This window comes from Myripristis murdjan, chromosome 14 (assembly GCF_902150065.1).
Source record: "Myripristis murdjan chromosome 14, fMyrMur1.1, whole genome shotgun sequence".
NCBI lineage: Eukaryota > Metazoa > Chordata > Actinopteri > Holocentriformes > Holocentridae > Myripristis > Myripristis murdjan.
The window spans coordinates 1,603,671-1,619,212 of NC_043993.1; the positions used below are offsets into that span (position 1 = coordinate 1,603,671).

The 15,542-nt window shown below is 42.0% G+C and overlaps 4 protein-coding genes and 1 non-coding gene across 6 annotated transcripts; 2 read left to right on the top strand and 3 right to left on the bottom strand.

The window, feature by feature from the left end:
• Nucleotides 1-372: 372 nt before the first annotated feature.
• On the bottom strand, nucleotides 373-444 carry trnaq-cug (transfer RNA glutamine (anticodon CUG)). The gene has a single exon. It is a non-coding gene; the product is annotated as a tRNA-Gln (tRNA).
• An 823-nt stretch (nucleotides 445-1,267) lies between these two features.
• On the top strand, nucleotides 1,268-1,690 carry LOC115372030 (histone H2A). The gene has a single exon (XM_030069727.1). The coding sequence runs from the start codon at nucleotides 1,289-1,291 to the stop codon at nucleotides 1,673-1,675; it is 387 nt and encodes a 128-aa protein (XP_029925587.1). The 5' UTR covers nucleotides 1,268-1,288; the 3' UTR covers nucleotides 1,676-1,690.
• A 449-nt stretch (nucleotides 1,691-2,139) lies between these two features.
• On the bottom strand, nucleotides 2,140-8,112 carry LOC115372038 (histone H4). Of its 2 annotated transcripts, none has more exons than XM_030069735.1 (3): nucleotides 8,100-8,112; nucleotides 2,828-2,830; nucleotides 2,140-2,515 (listed from the first exon to the last, which is right to left on the bottom strand). In XM_030069735.1, the coding sequence occupies exon 3, from the start codon at nucleotides 2,507-2,509 to the stop codon at nucleotides 2,198-2,200; it is 312 nt and encodes a 103-aa protein (XP_029925595.1). In that variant the 5' UTR covers nucleotides 2,510-2,515; nucleotides 2,828-2,830; nucleotides 8,100-8,112; the 3' UTR covers nucleotides 2,140-2,197. The 2 variants fall into 2 exon arrangements, with proteins under 2 accessions (XP_029925595.1, XP_029925596.1); XM_030069736.1 differs by lacking the exons at nucleotides 2,828-2,830; nucleotides 8,100-8,112 and adding exons at nucleotides 4,791-4,802; nucleotides 6,801-7,137 and having other exon boundaries at nucleotides 2,140-2,513.
• On the bottom strand, nucleotides 3,765-4,453 carry LOC115372023 (histone H1-like). Its single transcript, XM_030069718.1, has one exon. It carries the CDS (start codon nucleotides 4,402-4,404, stop codon nucleotides 3,790-3,792), a length of 615 nt encoding a protein of 204 aa, XP_029925578.1. The 5' UTR covers nucleotides 4,405-4,453; the 3' UTR covers nucleotides 3,765-3,789.
• A 6,221-nt stretch (nucleotides 8,113-14,333) lies between the features above and the next one.
• LOC115372042 (histone H4) lies at nucleotides 14,334-15,205 on the top strand. The gene has a single exon (XM_030069742.1). The coding sequence runs from the start codon at nucleotides 14,363-14,365 to the stop codon at nucleotides 14,672-14,674; it is 312 nt and encodes a 103-aa protein (XP_029925602.1). The 5' UTR covers nucleotides 14,334-14,362; the 3' UTR covers nucleotides 14,675-15,205.
• The last annotated feature ends 337 nt before the right edge of the window (nucleotides 15,206-15,542 follow it).

The window sequence follows — 15,542 nt, forward strand, 5'->3', positions numbered from 1 at the left end:
ATAAATATGTGCATTAATCCTACTCATTAATCGTATTTGTAAAAAAAGAATGTACATTATGTATGAGTATGTGCATTAATCCTACAAAAACATAACAATAAACACAGAAATAAGAAATTGAGCATATGTAAATAAAAAAAAGTATATGCTGTTGCGTTGGTGTAAAGTCCAACAGGTACACGACTCATATTTTTTCAGCCGGTGCTACATGGTGGTCACTGAACCTGGAATCTATCTCTGCGTTTTCCAGCCTTCCAAATAAGCCTCTTTACCTTGCATTATAATGTACTCTTTTGGAGAATAGTGTGAAGTCAGAGTGTTTGCTGCCTCCGTACAGATAACTAAACATATCACAGACTTCTCCTTAAAGGTAGGTTCCACCGAGATTTGAACTCGGATCGCTGGATTCAGAGTCCAGAGTGCTAACCATTACACCATGGAACCACAACACACTCAGGAACACACACACAAACACACATACACGCGCACACACAAAATCCGTTATACGTTTAGATGTATAACGTATTCATGTATCATTGTATTGTGCTACTGTCTCACTCATGTATGTTCCTTTTCTGTGGCATGACATGGCGTAGTTTCACTGTAACTGGCAATAAAATTAACTCTGGGAGAAAATGGTTAAGGCGGAGCCCGCGCTAAAGAAAATGTTTGCATCTATATATTCCCATAAAACACTGAATTGACTGAGACACACACGCCTTTATGCTTAGGCAGTCGGCTGAAGGCGGAGCTCCGGGTTGACCATATGAAGCCAACGGGTTGGCTCAGCCTGCTCTCTTGCATTCGCTACACAGCGCCTCCAAACCCCAAACCATAGCAACCGCTCCCACCCCACACCCCACATCCGGTCAAAAGAGAGAGAAAACTGGAGACACCACTTCACGTTCACATCACTGAATCACTGAATGCAACGCAGAAATTCACTACAGGCTCCAGAGCCAGATCAGACAACAGCTCACTGGGATTTATTGGGTTATAACCGATACAAATTAGTGTTTAGTGTAAAACAAACAGCAGAGGTTTCAGCTGCTCGTTGGGCGCCGCACGTCAGGTCGCTCCATTTCACAGGGAGAGAAAAATGATCAAATTATTCTTTTACTTTGAAAACCCTCAACCCCGCACGGCGGAAGTCTGTTGTGATTGGACGCTGACACTGAAGTTAAGGCGACCAATGGGAAAACGGCTGGACAGAGCTAAGAGCGAGGATCTCCGCGGTTCTGTACGATTTCTTTTGTTTAATCTTTGAAGTGGGAGAACTGTACCGAAGATGTCTGGAAGAGGTAAAACTGGCGGCAAAGCTCGCGCTAAGGCCAAGACTCGCTCTTCTCGTGCGGGGCTCCAGTTTCCTGTGGGTCGTGTCCACAGGCTGCTGCGCAAAGGCAACTACGCCGAGCGTGTGGGTGCCGGTGCCCCGGTCTACCTGGCGGCCGTGCTGGAGTATCTGACGGCTGAGATCCTGGAGTTGGCCGGGAACGCCGCTCGCGACAATAAGAAGACTCGCATCATCCCGCGTCATCTGCAGTTGGCCGTCCGCAACGACGAGGAGCTCAACAAGCTGCTGGGTGGAGTCACCATCGCTCAGGGCGGCGTGCTGCCCAACATCCAGGCCGTGCTGCTGCCCAAGAAGACCGACAAGCCGGCCAAGGCCAAGTAGACCTGCAGCCCAAACACACCAAAGGCTCTTTTCAGAGCCGCGCATATACCAAAGGCTAAATCCTGATTGTTTTTCAAGTGTCTCGCCATGAATGTTGGCAGTGACAATGTGTTAACAAATTTGTCCTGCTAAGAACAAAACATGCACCATTCAGCAGGCTAGTTCCAGATGGCCTGAAACATGGGCGCCAGGGTTCATACTGTACGGAAAGACGCAGCTGTCTAAGTTTTGGGGGCGAATCTTATAGTACGCTGAAGGATAATCCTTAGCTAATCCTTGAAGTATATTCACAGCTGTCGCTACAGCTTTTGATATTTCAAAAACTGAACATTTACGCGAAGATGAGGATCATTGAATATAATTTAAAACAAACTGTGACCCATATTCTCATCAATTTACATATTTCACTTATGTTTTAAAGTTGCATATCATATCTATGTAGAACTAAGGAGAGCAGCTCTGAAAATCAAAGTGGGCGGCTCTTAAAAGAGCCTTTGTGTTGTTGAGCGGTGTCTGTACAGTTTAGCCTCCGAAGCCGTAGAGAGTGCGGCCCTGTCTCTTGAGCGCATACACCACGTCCATGGCAGTGACGGTCTTCCTCTTGGCGTGCTCTGTGTAGGTGACGGCATCGCGGATGACGTTCTCCAGGAAAACCTTGAGCACCCCGCGAGTCTCCTCGTAGATGAGCCCGGAGATACGCTTGACTCCACCGCGGCGAGCCAGGCGGCGGATGGCGGGCTTGGTGATGCCCTGGATGTTATCACGGAGAACTTTGCGGTGACGCTTGGCGCCTCCTTTCCCGAGCCCCTTACCTCCCTTTCCGCGGCCAGACATTTTTCTCTGCTTACTAGATAGCAAAACACAAGAGAATGTGTGAAGCCAGAGCGAGCGCTTCTGCTTTTAAGCTCTGTGTGCGGACGTAAGAGAAGAAGGAGGGCGCGCGCTGCGCTGGGCGGTGCCAAACTCTGTAGTCCTCCTCCCCCGCTTTTTTTTTTTTTTCTTCTTTTTGGAGGTGTACTTGAACAAGTTAGCAGAAGGTCCAACTAATCACGCTTCCTTTTCCATGTAGAAAAAATGTGGGGAGAAAAAAGTCATCCTCACTGAAATAAAATTCAGTTCTTTTGGCTGTTTTGCTCTTTTAAACCCTTAAACTCACTTTCCACGTTATCTACACATACCATTGCCTTTTATTATTATTATTATCATTTAGATTTCGTGACTCCCTCCTCCCTCTCTTTTTCCATCTTTGTTCGTTTATACCTGACTGGTGAAGTTGTTCCCATGACCCAGAGTGTGAAAAAAAAAAAAAAAAAAAAAAAAAATATGTGAACGCAATAGATTTTTTCCCTCCTGCTTTTTCATTGAAGTGAACAACTAATCATGGGCATGACATTATTGTGATTTATCTTAACCCTCCTATTATGTTTGGGGTCAATTTGACCCTAGCCAATGTTTAACGTCTCTAAATAAATGATTAACGTCATTTTTTTTTTTTGCTTCATATTTAATGAGTGTACCTAATGTAATGGGCACTACCGGGTAAAGATGAAATTGACATGATATGTTTTCAGTGTCTTGTACACACTTTGTAACGCATTGGTTATAAATAACAAAAATCTGTACTTAGAAATAATATAAAGCCATTAAAACAATAAAAAATAATATTCATTTCCGGTATTAGGTCAGTCAGTGAGATTTTATGGTGATTTGAATATTTTTCCATTGTCGCCTAATAGGAATACTGGATGTATAAATGGGGGTGGGAGGGAGTTATGTTTTATTTAAAGGGCTATTTAGGTAATCAACAAAGAAACATAAAGTGTTTGATACATAAACTTTGATAATAATTTTGTGGAAGTTTAAAGACTTAAGATCTGTATAGTTGTCTGTTCATTTAACATTATGTAGAAAATACGAGAAATGTAAATGTATTACATTTAATTCCTAAGTGAGTTGCATTGCCGCTGCGGCTGTGCGATAGTACTCTTACGTTTTGATTTAGTTAATGTAATGCGATGTATTCCGAAAGAATGAAGAGCAAGAAGTTTGTCTCTTTTGAAAAATGTGTGTGGCTCTTAAAAGAGCCTTTTGTTGATGGAGTACTGCATGAAGGTTTACTTCTTCTTGGGGGCTGCCTTCTTGGCTTTGGGCTTAGCGGCCTTCTTCACCGCGGGCTTCTTGGCTTTAGCGGCGGGCTTCTTCGCTTTCGCAGCAGGTTTCTTCGCTGCTTTCTTGGGGCTCTTGGCGGCTTTCTTGGGCGCTGCCGCCTTCTTGACCTTCTTTGGAGACTTCTTGGCGGCTGCGGGTTTCTTGGCTGCGGCCTTCTTGGGCTTGGCGGCCGCTTTAGGTTTCTTGGCTGCGGCCTTCTTGGGTTTGGCTGCGGGTTTCTTGGCCGCGGGCTTCTTCTTGGGTTTTTCTGCCTTGATCTTCTTGTTGAGCTTGAAGGAACCAGAGGCCCCGGTGCCCTTTGTCTGAAGCAGTGTACCTTTCGTCACCAACTTCTTGACGGCGATCTTGACGCGGGCCTTGTTCTTGTCCACGTCGTAGCCCCCAGCGGCCAGAGCCTTCTTGAGAGCGGCCAGAGAGACGCCGCCGCGCTCCTTGGAGGCGGACACGGCTTTCACGATGAGCTCCCCGACGCTGGGGCCGGTCTTCTTGGGTTTGGTGCTCTTCTTCTTGGGGGCTTTCGCCGGGGCGGCGGCAGCCGGGGCTGGAGCTACTTCTGCCATTTTCCTGTCTGTCGTCTGGTCGATCCACAGCAAACTGAGTCTGACTGGACTGATGCTGAGCTCAGGCCAGGGGGCGGGACTTATACACAACACGAGAACCGTGTAGACTCATCCAGCCCGCCGCTCTCCCGTGCAGCCGGATTGTTGAGTCATTTGTGTTTTCTCGTCACACAAAAACGCCTAAAATACACACCTGGAAGAAATCTTGAAAGCAGATAGCGGCTGGAGCCGACAGCAGACTCGTGTCTCGTCATATCGAAGTCACGCAGAGCCCCGAAGGTTTCAGCGTTTTCTTCTGGGAGGCTCCAAACCTCACATATTCACCGCAGAGGGAGGTTCAGCTCGGCCACATTTCTCTCTAAAATGCTTTAAAGTACATTAGATACACAACAAAAGCACTTTCCCCGACGGCCAACACGTTTATGCAGAGAAAAAAAACCCAAAAAGCAAATGTTCTACCGATCATTTTGTATTAAACTGAAGCTGTTTCGGTGTCAGCAAACACACTTATGATGGCGGTGGCCTGTGGCGACTGTTCAGCAGACCTTCAAGGAGAGATGGTTACTGTGGTTGTCACATCCACACTCACAGACACTCATTACTTCATTTATGAGGAATTCACTAAAACAAATAAACAAAATAATGATGGTACTCTACAGTAGTTAATCATTTATATCATGCTTCATTAGAGGGAGGGTCGTGTGTTTATTGCACATTTTGTAATCAGCTGACATACTCAGTCAGTCATTCTGTTTTTCTACCTAGCATTTGATCCTGATGTTATCAGGCTTGTTTTGGACAAAAATAAATAATTACTGTCTGCACTGCAAATAGTAGGCCTACACAGCAGCATGGACGTTAACAGACTGACCATTGTTTTTTTTTTTTGTTTTTTTTTTTTAATGATTATAATCATTGTTGGTAGTGGTAGTTAATAGTAGTAGATTTATGTCATTCACATGCACAGCTTACATTTACGCTTAATGCAGTGTATAGTTTTATAGGGTGCCATATATTGATTTTTTTATTTTTTTTTTTTTTAAGTTTTGTGTAGGCTTAATATGTTTATGGATTAAGTTATTATGAACTATTATTAACCTATTATTAACTAGGTTACTTAAGTTTGGGCTGTGGGAAAAAAAAAAAAAGCAAGGGTTGATAATAAATCCATACATGTCAAATCAAAGTTAACAGATATCTGGGATTAACTGGTCTAATAAGCAAGATCAGTGTAAAACTTCACTGGTTGCTATAGCAATTTACTTTGTGCAGCTATTCACACCAGCAATTTCACACTTTACTTTTTTTTTTTTTTATTCATTTATATTATATTTATTTATTTATTTTTGTATATTTAGCTAGTGCTTTGTTCATCCATCCATTCATTAATTCAAAAAAAAAAAAAAAAAAAAGTTGAAAAGTTGAATTATATGTTCCAAATCAATACTGAGGGAAATCTCATGCCTGGTATTGATTTGAAACATTAGCTTGAGTGAAGAGTTGGGGGATGAAAAGTCTGCTGTATGATATTACTGTATTTTGTTTATTGTATATATAAATGTACAGTACAGTTCCCTCTAATATGGATACATTTCTCAATAAAGGCTAATGGAAAATTGAGAGGACACTGGTTGCGGTTGGAGATATCAGCAACATCCACTGTATTAGTTTGCAGTGAGCAGCGCTGCTACTGGAACAACAAGCATAGAACACAAGAGCCACCAGCTTATTTTACAATAGACTTACACTTTTTAAATGTAATTTTAGGCCTTCCAATGAAACTGTAACTACTAACATGGCAACTGTCTCTTTTCTTTGCCCTTTGACTCCTTTCCAGATAGTAAAATGAGCCCTGTTCTGCAGCAGTCTGTCCTCCCTAAGTTAAAAATGCCATGCGGTTAAAACATGGCGGAGCTGTGTTCTGAAAGTGAAACAAAAACATCCACGTGTTGATTATAGTTGAGAGAAAGTGGTTGAAATGTTTAAATAAGAACGAAAGATCCGTCACAGCCAACATAAACTTCGCATTAGGAAATGAAATTAGTGATGCCAATTGGTGTATTCATTACATGAATTTATGCTGTAGCGTACCAGCATGCCACAGTTGAGCGTAGTATTCTGGTAAGCCGAGACATGTACGTGGTATGTATTTCAGTGATGGCGCAATGTGCGTATTTGTTAAGTTTCTCGACCTTAAGCGTCGGTATAACAGAAGAAACCGACATTATACAGACAGATGACAGGATTCGCGTCTCTAGCGAAACAGTGTGTGGCTCTAAAAAGAGCCGTTTTTATGGGGAGATCCCGACAGAGTCTAAGCCCTCTCTCCACGGATGCGGCGGGCCAGCTGGATGTCTTTGGGCATGATGGTGACCCTCTTGGCATGGATGGCGCACAGGTTGGTATCCTCGAAGAGACCGACCAGATAAGCTTCGCTAGCCTCCTGCAGAGCCATGACAGCCGAGCTCTGGAAGCGCAGGTCGGTCTTGAAGTCCTGGGCGATCTCTCTTACCAGGCGCTGGAAGGGCAGCTTGCGGATGAGCAGCTCGGTGGACTTCTGGTAGCGGCGGATCTCCCTCAGGGCGACTGTGCCGGGCCGGTAGCGGTGAGGCTTCTTGACGCCGCCGGTAGCCGGGGCGCTCTTCCTGGCAGCCTTGGTGGCCAGCTGCTTCCTGGGAGCTTTGCCTCCGGTGGATTTACGAGCGGTCTGCTTAGTCCTAGCCATAACGACACTATCACTTCTTCCTCAGAAACTAGAGAAGAACTGTAGAGTTGACAAACAAAACTCCGGCTTTTATTAGCAGTGCCGACATACATCTGCGAGCTGATTGGTCAGCTGCTGACACCTCCTCCGCCGGGAGGTGTCAAGCCTCAGAAAAATAAGTCGTCTGCTCCTGTTGGAGCCCTTACTTCAAAATAAAACGTAAAAAGATAAATAAATTGCCATTCTGTAAGGTTTCCGTAGATGTGTAACAAAGGAATAGGAAGTGGAGTTTTATTGTGAAAGGTGCTCCTGAGTGAACCAACCAGTGGACTGCTGTTTTACCGCTGGCGTTGCCACCGAGCACACTCAACGTGTAAAGCAGAGTCATGTCGTCCCTACAGTGTAGTTACTGCAGAAGAAAGTGACAGGAAAGAAAATAAGAGCAAAGCAAACTAAAGATAGCCACTACACTGACAAAACACTTTGATGTAGCCTACATGGGGCTCATACAGGGAACAACAACAACAATAATAAAGAGAATATAAAAGAGAACATAAATGAGTATATTATCGATGTGTTATTTTCTATTATGCATATACACACACACACACACACACACACACACACACACACACACACACACACACACATATATATATCATTTTTCTTTTCTTCTTTTCCTCTCCATCATTCTCATCACTATCATCTTTACCCACAGTTTCCTTGCCATTCGTCACATGGTAGCAGCAAAGTTTCAAATTCAACACAAGGCAACTTAAAGGCAGGTTCCACCGACATTTGAACTGGGATCGCTGAATTCAGAGTCCAGAGTTCTAACCATTACACCATGGAACCACAACACAGCACGAGAACGCGCAAACACAAAAAAGCATGCGCACCCCCCCACCCCCACCCCCAGCGCACGCGCACACACACACACACAAACACACAGACACAGACACAGACACACACACACACACACACACACAACCTCTCTGTCTGCTGTATGAGTAGATTTAACCCACTCTGCCCTGTTGAAAGTTATGCCCTGAAAGAAAGCTCTGATTATTCGGGTGACACAGCTTCAAATCTTAATATTCGCAGTTAATGCTAACCATTACACCATGGAACCCCAACACACTCACAAGCACGCGCAAGCACAAGCATGCCCACGTACGCCCACGTGCACGCCCACAAAGGTGTGTAATGTATTGGTTGTGAAAACCATTGTTTATATCATGCATTGTGTGTGTATACATACACACACACACACACACACATATATATATATATATATATATATATATACACACACTACTCACAAAAAGTTAGGGATATTTGGGTTTTGGGTGAAATTTCAGGATGAACCTAAAATGCATTATAATCTTTATAGGTGAATTTAATGTGACCCTTTGTAAACTTTTGAATGCACATGTCCTGTTCAGTGTTTCAGTACCTTTTGCACAAGTTGCTGTTCGCTAACAAGGAGTATAACGGCAAAATTCACAACAGGTGTTTGATCCATGAATCGACCAATAAATTTCCTGGTTCAATTAGAATTGGCATTTAATAGGTCCCCCTCATTATGCTGTTCACATTTTGACATCATGAGACCAAGACGACACCTAACAATTGATCAACAGTACCTCGCCATTGCGAGGCTTCAAACAGGATGTTTTCAGAGCTCTATCACTCTGAGACCAGCGCTGCCTTGCTTTATATGTGACCATAATAAATATTGCATCAGAAAATTGAAGATTGACTCCGGTCTGTTCCTAGGCTTTCATCAAAAGAATTGGGAGCTAACATTCAGGTCAACTCCTAAGCATGGTGGTTTTCTTAATGTGTATATGTGTGTTTCAGTGGTGCCTCAGCAGCTGCTGGTGAGGACAGAAGTTCCTCCTGAGCAGCAGGAGTGGACCCCTCTTCTGGATCAGGAGGAGCCAAAGCCCCACACATTAAAGAGGAGGAGGACTCTGGACCAGTCAGGAGGGAGAGCAGCTTCAAGATATCAAAAAGTTCCCTTTCACTCCTGTCCCCGTGAAAAGTGACGATGATGAAGAGAAAGTTCAGTCCTCCCAGCCTCATCAAAGCCAAGCTGAGCAGAACAGAGAGGCAAAGGCTCTGGCCAGCAGCTCCACTGAACAGATGGAAAAAGAAGCTGATGAACAGGAATCAGCCAAGAACTTAGACCCAGAAGATCTGAGAATGGAGACAATGAACCCTGTCAGCTTCAAACACACCGAATGAAATCCTTTTCGGTCAAAACAGATGTTATATGGTGGGGAATCTATCCTCTGTAAGAACCAATACAGGAGAGAAACTATGACGATTGTCTATTTGTGGTATAATTGTTAAACAAGTTCAACTCAGCTCAACTCACACATGAGAATCCACACAGGACAGAGAGCGTTTATCTACACAGTCTGTGGTCAGGCTTTTACACTGGAAGGTGATTTAGACAGACACATGATGATCCACTAAGAATATAAACCATTTAGCTGCTCAGTCTGCGGTAAATTTTGAAACACAAAGACAGCCTGGTACGTCATATGTTTATCCAAACAGAAGAGAGAGAGAGAAAAAAATGTTGCTTGCTGTGGGAAAAGACTTGTGGGGAAAGTTTTCCTTCAAACCAGAAGAGAGACTTTAATAGGCAAGGGAAAGGAAAAAGTTTGTTTCTCAGTCTGTGGTAAAAGTGTTAGCAAAAAATGATGCATGAAATCTTCTGGTGTTAATTGTCATCTTCAGAGTGTTGTTTTCTTATTTAGATGAGTTTTGTCAGTCCTGTTCTTCTCAAATAAATAAATAAATAGATAAGTCTTCCTTGCTCACCGCCTCAATATTTCCAGTATGGTTTTAGTCTCTGAATCTGATAATGACAGTTTTTGCCAAACTATTATCATGTCTTTTCTGCCCTATATTTCCCTGTATATGAGATGATATGCTGCTCTGATCTGTGATAAGATTAATTTCTAGTGTTGCAGAGAAAGCTACTATTGGTTGAATGAATGAATGAATGAATGAATGAGTGAGTGAGTGAATGAATGAATGAATGAATGAATGAGTGAGTGAGTGAATGAATGAATGAATGAATGAATGAATGAATGAGTGAGGTCCTCTGGGTAACTCAGTGTTTCATCTCTCATGACAAGACTGCAGTTCGCACTTTGATGATTCTTTGGGGAACAACGCTTGCTGAACTCAAGTAAACCTGCAAAATATCTGGTTGAACTTCAGACTATAAGTTGATGTGGCAGTTTCATGTCAGATTTCTGTGAATTTTAACTTAACATGTATATATTTATTGTCAGTTCTGCTTTCAGGAGGAGCCCACAGGCTGGAAAAGTGGTAGGGACATTGCCCAATTTGTTTGTGTGACTTGCCTCCCTTTTTCTGCACAAAACTTTCAGATGGTTTAGTATTCCATCCTTCCTTCTTTCCTTTTAAAACATAAAGTAAAATGCAATCAACAGCATAATAACCAGAATTTCCCTGGTTGGGATCAATAAAGTATATCTATCTATCTATCTATCTATCTATCTATCTATCTATCTATCTATCTAATATCATACATTACACTAAACTAAATGTAATTATCAACAATAATAAGCTCTTTTAATTATAGCTGCTGCACAGCAATGGTTTGGGGCCGGGCAATTTTAAGCAATTCTGAACAACAAGTGGAGAATAGGAAGATGAAAAGAAAGGTGGCATTCTAATGTGCATTTTACATCAGTTGAGGCTTGAACTCACAATTTCTGGCATGAATCTGAAATCTGAAAATTTTATACACATATTGCATCAAGACAGCATGGAGATGTTGGTAATTTGTTTTTAACAATGACTGATTTGCTCCATCAGTGAAAAACTGATGTTTAAGTGTAAAATGTACAAAGTTTTTTTTCCGGTATTGAATAGTTTTGAAATTTAGAGGCTTGCTGTAGCGCCACCATCAGGATGACTGGCTTGTGTTTGCAGCTGAGGAAATCTGGCATGGGGCTGGACCTTTGTGCAACATTTGGTGAGTTTTCACACATGGAAATGTTACACAAGCTGAGGCTTAAACTCACAATCTTCGACACCAAGGACTGGCCTCTATCTCACTGAGCTAATTGGCAAGAGGAAATGTCATACGTAGCTTCACAAATTGACTACTTACTGACGTGCAGGACAGCAGCCATCCATGCATGGAAAGGCAGATTTTAAACAGCTGTCAAAAATTAAATTATTAAGACAAAAATCGGGAAATACACATATTGCATCTAGACATGTAGATGCTGATCATTTGTTTTTTACAATGATTGATTTGCTCCATAAGTGAAAAACGATTTTTAAAAATGCCATTCTTGCATTGACTCCAAGCAAAATTCAAAATGCTGTCAAAAAGTTTTTTTTTAGATACAATTCTGAAATTTGCCACACATCATCTACCATGACTCCAAAATTTTGTCAGTTATTTTCATGAACATTGAAGATATATTTACCAAGAATTTGCAAGTGTATGTTTACAGTAACGCAGCTTAGGCTGGCCTGCCCCTAACAAGTGAGATTACTGGTAGCTTCTGCTAACTTGCTACAAGTATGGCTCCTTTAAAAAAAAAAAAAAAAAAGGGGGGGACAAGGACCCAGCAAGCATTTTTTAGTTTAAAAGACGTCTAATATACGTCTATATGTAGACCTGACGTCTGGGCTAAAACACGGCAAAATTTGGGCTGTCAGTGAAAATTTAGTAGAAGTCTAGCCATTGCCCAAGTATAGCCTAGTCATCAATTAGACGTCCAATGAACGACTACATATATACGTCTAACAGAGGCCAAAATAACATCTAGGCTAAAACATGGCAAAATTTGGGCTGTCAGTGAAAATTTAGTAGACGTCTAACCGTCACCCAAATGCAGCTTAGCCATCAGTTAGACACAGCTACTGAACAACTACTATATACATCTAACAGACTGAAAAATAATGGATTGAGGATTCTATTTATTCAAATACAAGGAAAACCATCCAGACAGATTAAATGTAAAGAATTTATTATTAGAACTTGTAAAACACTAAACAAAAACAATGATAGAAGATATAAATTATATAACACTTCAAATTAGGATCATTTTAAAACAATACAAAAAATATATATAATGAAATAATACAATATTTAACAGGAAAACAAGAGCAAGATTTACAATAATTAAAAATTAAAAACTTAAAGATACCTTAAAAATAACAACAGCAACAACAACAAAAAACAAAACAATGGGAAGCCACCCTACTTATTTCTTATTTCATGACTGTGAATAGCCTGGTCTTCTCAAAAGGCAGCTTCTTGATTGGCCCACCACCCTTCATGTTAAATTTTGCCATCAGGCCATTGGTTAAAACCCTAAAACAAGATACATATTAAGGAAGTTATTAATTGTGGACAAAGGTACATTTCAAAATTATTATTATTATTATTATCCATGTAAACAACGTATACTTAATAAAAAAAAAAAAAAAGGAATTTCGTTTTTTTTCTAGGGCCGTAGAAAAAGTAGGCACGCAATAAAAACTTCTGAAAAACATCTTCCTCTTCCATCGTTCAATGTTTACTGAAGCTAGAAACAATAGTTTCGCGGATATTACTGGCCAAACACGGCTTCCCAGATAAAGGCGGCATTTTTGAGAGTGTATAAATTTAAAAGACCAACCAATTCCCTTAATTGTGTAAGAGTTTGTGCAGAGTCGCCCGTGCCGTTTTCGGGATGAGTGGTTGTCGAGAACCTATGGCGGAGGTAACCGTTCAGCCAAGAACAGGCACTGCAGTTACTTTGGGAAATACAGAAACATATGCAACTTGAATGACCATCATCTGCTTTATGCGAAATGGGCGTGAATATTGCCAGCACATGCGCTTCTAACTGTTAGATAAGTTAGGTTTAAAAAAAAAAAAAAAAAAAAAAAAGCCACGTGTTGTTAAGGTAAGGTACACTGGCTTAGTCTAAACTGCGAACATTCCCGATATATAAGCACGGTTCCTGCATATATATCAAATAATGTACATAAATAATGAACACATGACGAGACAAAGACACACTTACTCGCAATAACAACGTCGCAGCGGCGAGGCGTGGCGTGGGCTGCTCACAAAGTGGCTCTCCTTCTTTGTCAACCGACACTTCCAGCCTATTATCGCGGTGTCTCGCGATGTCAGTCGTCCTGTCTCTGACGCAGTTCAACTACCCTCTAGCGGTTGAGAATCGTAATTTCATTATGTTACTTTTAAACTGAAAAAGTAAAATACTCAGAATGGTGTGTATTAATATGTGTGACAGCAAAAATATTAATTAATAAGTTAATATTAATTTGCAAAATGGGATTTGCTATGTTAAATTCAGAGCTAAGTCGTGGCTAAAAGTAGACCACTTCATGGAAATTTGTTTTCATAGTTGCTGACATGAAATTATGGCATGCACATCGAGAAGGGTCCTGTGGCCAAAGCTAACGTTACATGTAACCAATTTTAACAGTGCTTTGGCTGGAAGTGGGATACACATAGCCGGTCTATCAGGACCGTTGAAATCCAAACAACTGCTTGCCTCGATTTCGCCAGATGGGCTAAGAACAGGCTACACGTAGCCAGTCAAATTCAAGGCTAAATCGTGGCTACACATAAACCATATGAAATAAATGGTATTGACCACTTTTATGTATTGTTGACACTGCAGACATGATGGGATATTATCAATCTCAAAAACTGCATAGTGGAAAATTTTCACTATGCAGTAGTATACGTAGTATACAGCAGTTTAAACTACAACGAAACAGTACTGTCTAGAAGTCGGCTACAAATATCCAGTCTAATTGTGAGCTAAATTGGGGCTATGTATAGAACATGTCAAAAAATTAAACTAAACACTGTTGCAATCAGTGTTGACTTTGCTTACCTGATTGAATACTGTACATTTTTGCAAGTTGCGTTGGCAAAAACTATGTTTGACCAATTTCAAAATTATGTCGGCTAAATGTAGGTTACACTTAGCCGGGCTAAATTAAGGCTACATCTAGCCGAGGCGTTTAAATGATGTCTATTGCTTGCTGGGGAGGAGGAGAGAGAGGGTGGGGGGGTGAGGGGGGGGTGTCTGAGCTCAGCACCGCCCAGTTCAGCGCGCGCTCTCCTTCTTCACTTACGTCCGCACAGCAGCTTTAAAGCCCCAAGCTCCGCTCGAAATTCATCAGTTTCTGTTCAACCCCATAGGAAACAGTAAATCAAGCAAGATGTCTGGCCGAGGAAAGGGAGGTAAAGGGCTCGGGAAAGGAGGCGCCAAGCGTCACCGCAAAGTTCTCCGTGATAACATCCAGGGCATCACCAAGCCCGCCATCCGCCGTCTCGCTCGCCGCGGTGGAGTCAAGCGTATCTCCGGGCTCATCTACGAGGAGACCCGCGGGGTGCTCAAGGTTTTTCTGGAGAACGTCATCCGCGACGCCGTCACCTATACCGAGCACGCCAAGAGGAAGACCGTCACTGCCATGGACGTGGTGTATGCGCTCAAGAGGCAGGGCCGCACTCTTTACGGCTTCGGAGGCTAAACTGGACCGACACTGCTCAACAACACAAAGGCTCTTTTAAGAGCCGCCCACTCCCGTTTTCAGAGCTGCTCTCCTTAGTTCTGCATACGTATCGCATAGAATTTCAAAATATAAGTAAAGAATGTAAGTTAAAATGATAAGAAAAGGGGACACCGTTTGTTTAACATAACCTAAAATGTGTGAATCAAAATGTGTCTTGTGCTATTTTATTTCTCTGTAGTTGCACTGTAATTTGAAGCAGCGTCAGACACAACTCTGAAGCCACACAGCGCTTCAACCTCGTCTCAGTTCTCGGTTAGCACAGAAACTTGTTAATTAAAAATCCGCTTGTTTGAAAACGCGGGATATTTGAATAATGACATCAAATTGGTGGGGCGTTAGGCTTTCTTTCTCCTCAGGCTGCTGTGAAAGTTGGCACTCCAACATTTTAATTTCGCTACATTGTGAGGCTACTGCCGCTCACTCCTCCAGTGGTATGTAGAATAAAGCTACAGGGTTTAAAAAAAAAAAAAAAAAAAAAACGTAAAAAAACTTAAAATAAAACATATTCAACCATTGACTGTCAAGTGACTGTTCTAGCACAAAAAATAAAATGGTTGCACAGTATATTGCACACTACAGTGAATTTTCTCTACCTGTGAATGGTATTTTATAGGCCCACCACAGTTGTGTTATCTGCAAACTTCATAATTTGGTTTGTGCTGCGGGTTGGTGTGCAGTCCTAGGCGTGTAGAGAAAAGGGACTCAGCACACAACACTGTGGGACTCCAGTGCTGACAGTCAGGACTAAGGAGTCTGGTAAAAAGTCCTTGATCCATCTGCATGTACAAGACATAAGGAATTTCAGTAAGGTATCGTTTAGAAAGCA

Coding starts and splice junctions, on each gene's coding strand:
- LOC115372042 (XM_030069742.1), top strand. CDS start 14,363: ATGTCTGGCCGAGGAAAGGGAGGTAAAGGGCTCGGGAAAGGAGGCGCC.
- LOC115372038 (XM_030069736.1), bottom strand. CDS start 7,129: ATGGCTAGGACTAAGCAGACCGCTCGTAAATCCACCGGAGGCAAAGCT.
- LOC115372030 (XM_030069727.1), top strand. CDS start 1,289: ATGTCTGGAAGAGGTAAAACTGGCGGCAAAGCTCGCGCTAAGGCCAAG.
- LOC115372023 (XM_030069718.1), bottom strand. CDS start 4,404: ATGGCAGAAGTAGCTCCAGCCCCGGCTGCCGCCGCCCCGGCGAAAGCC.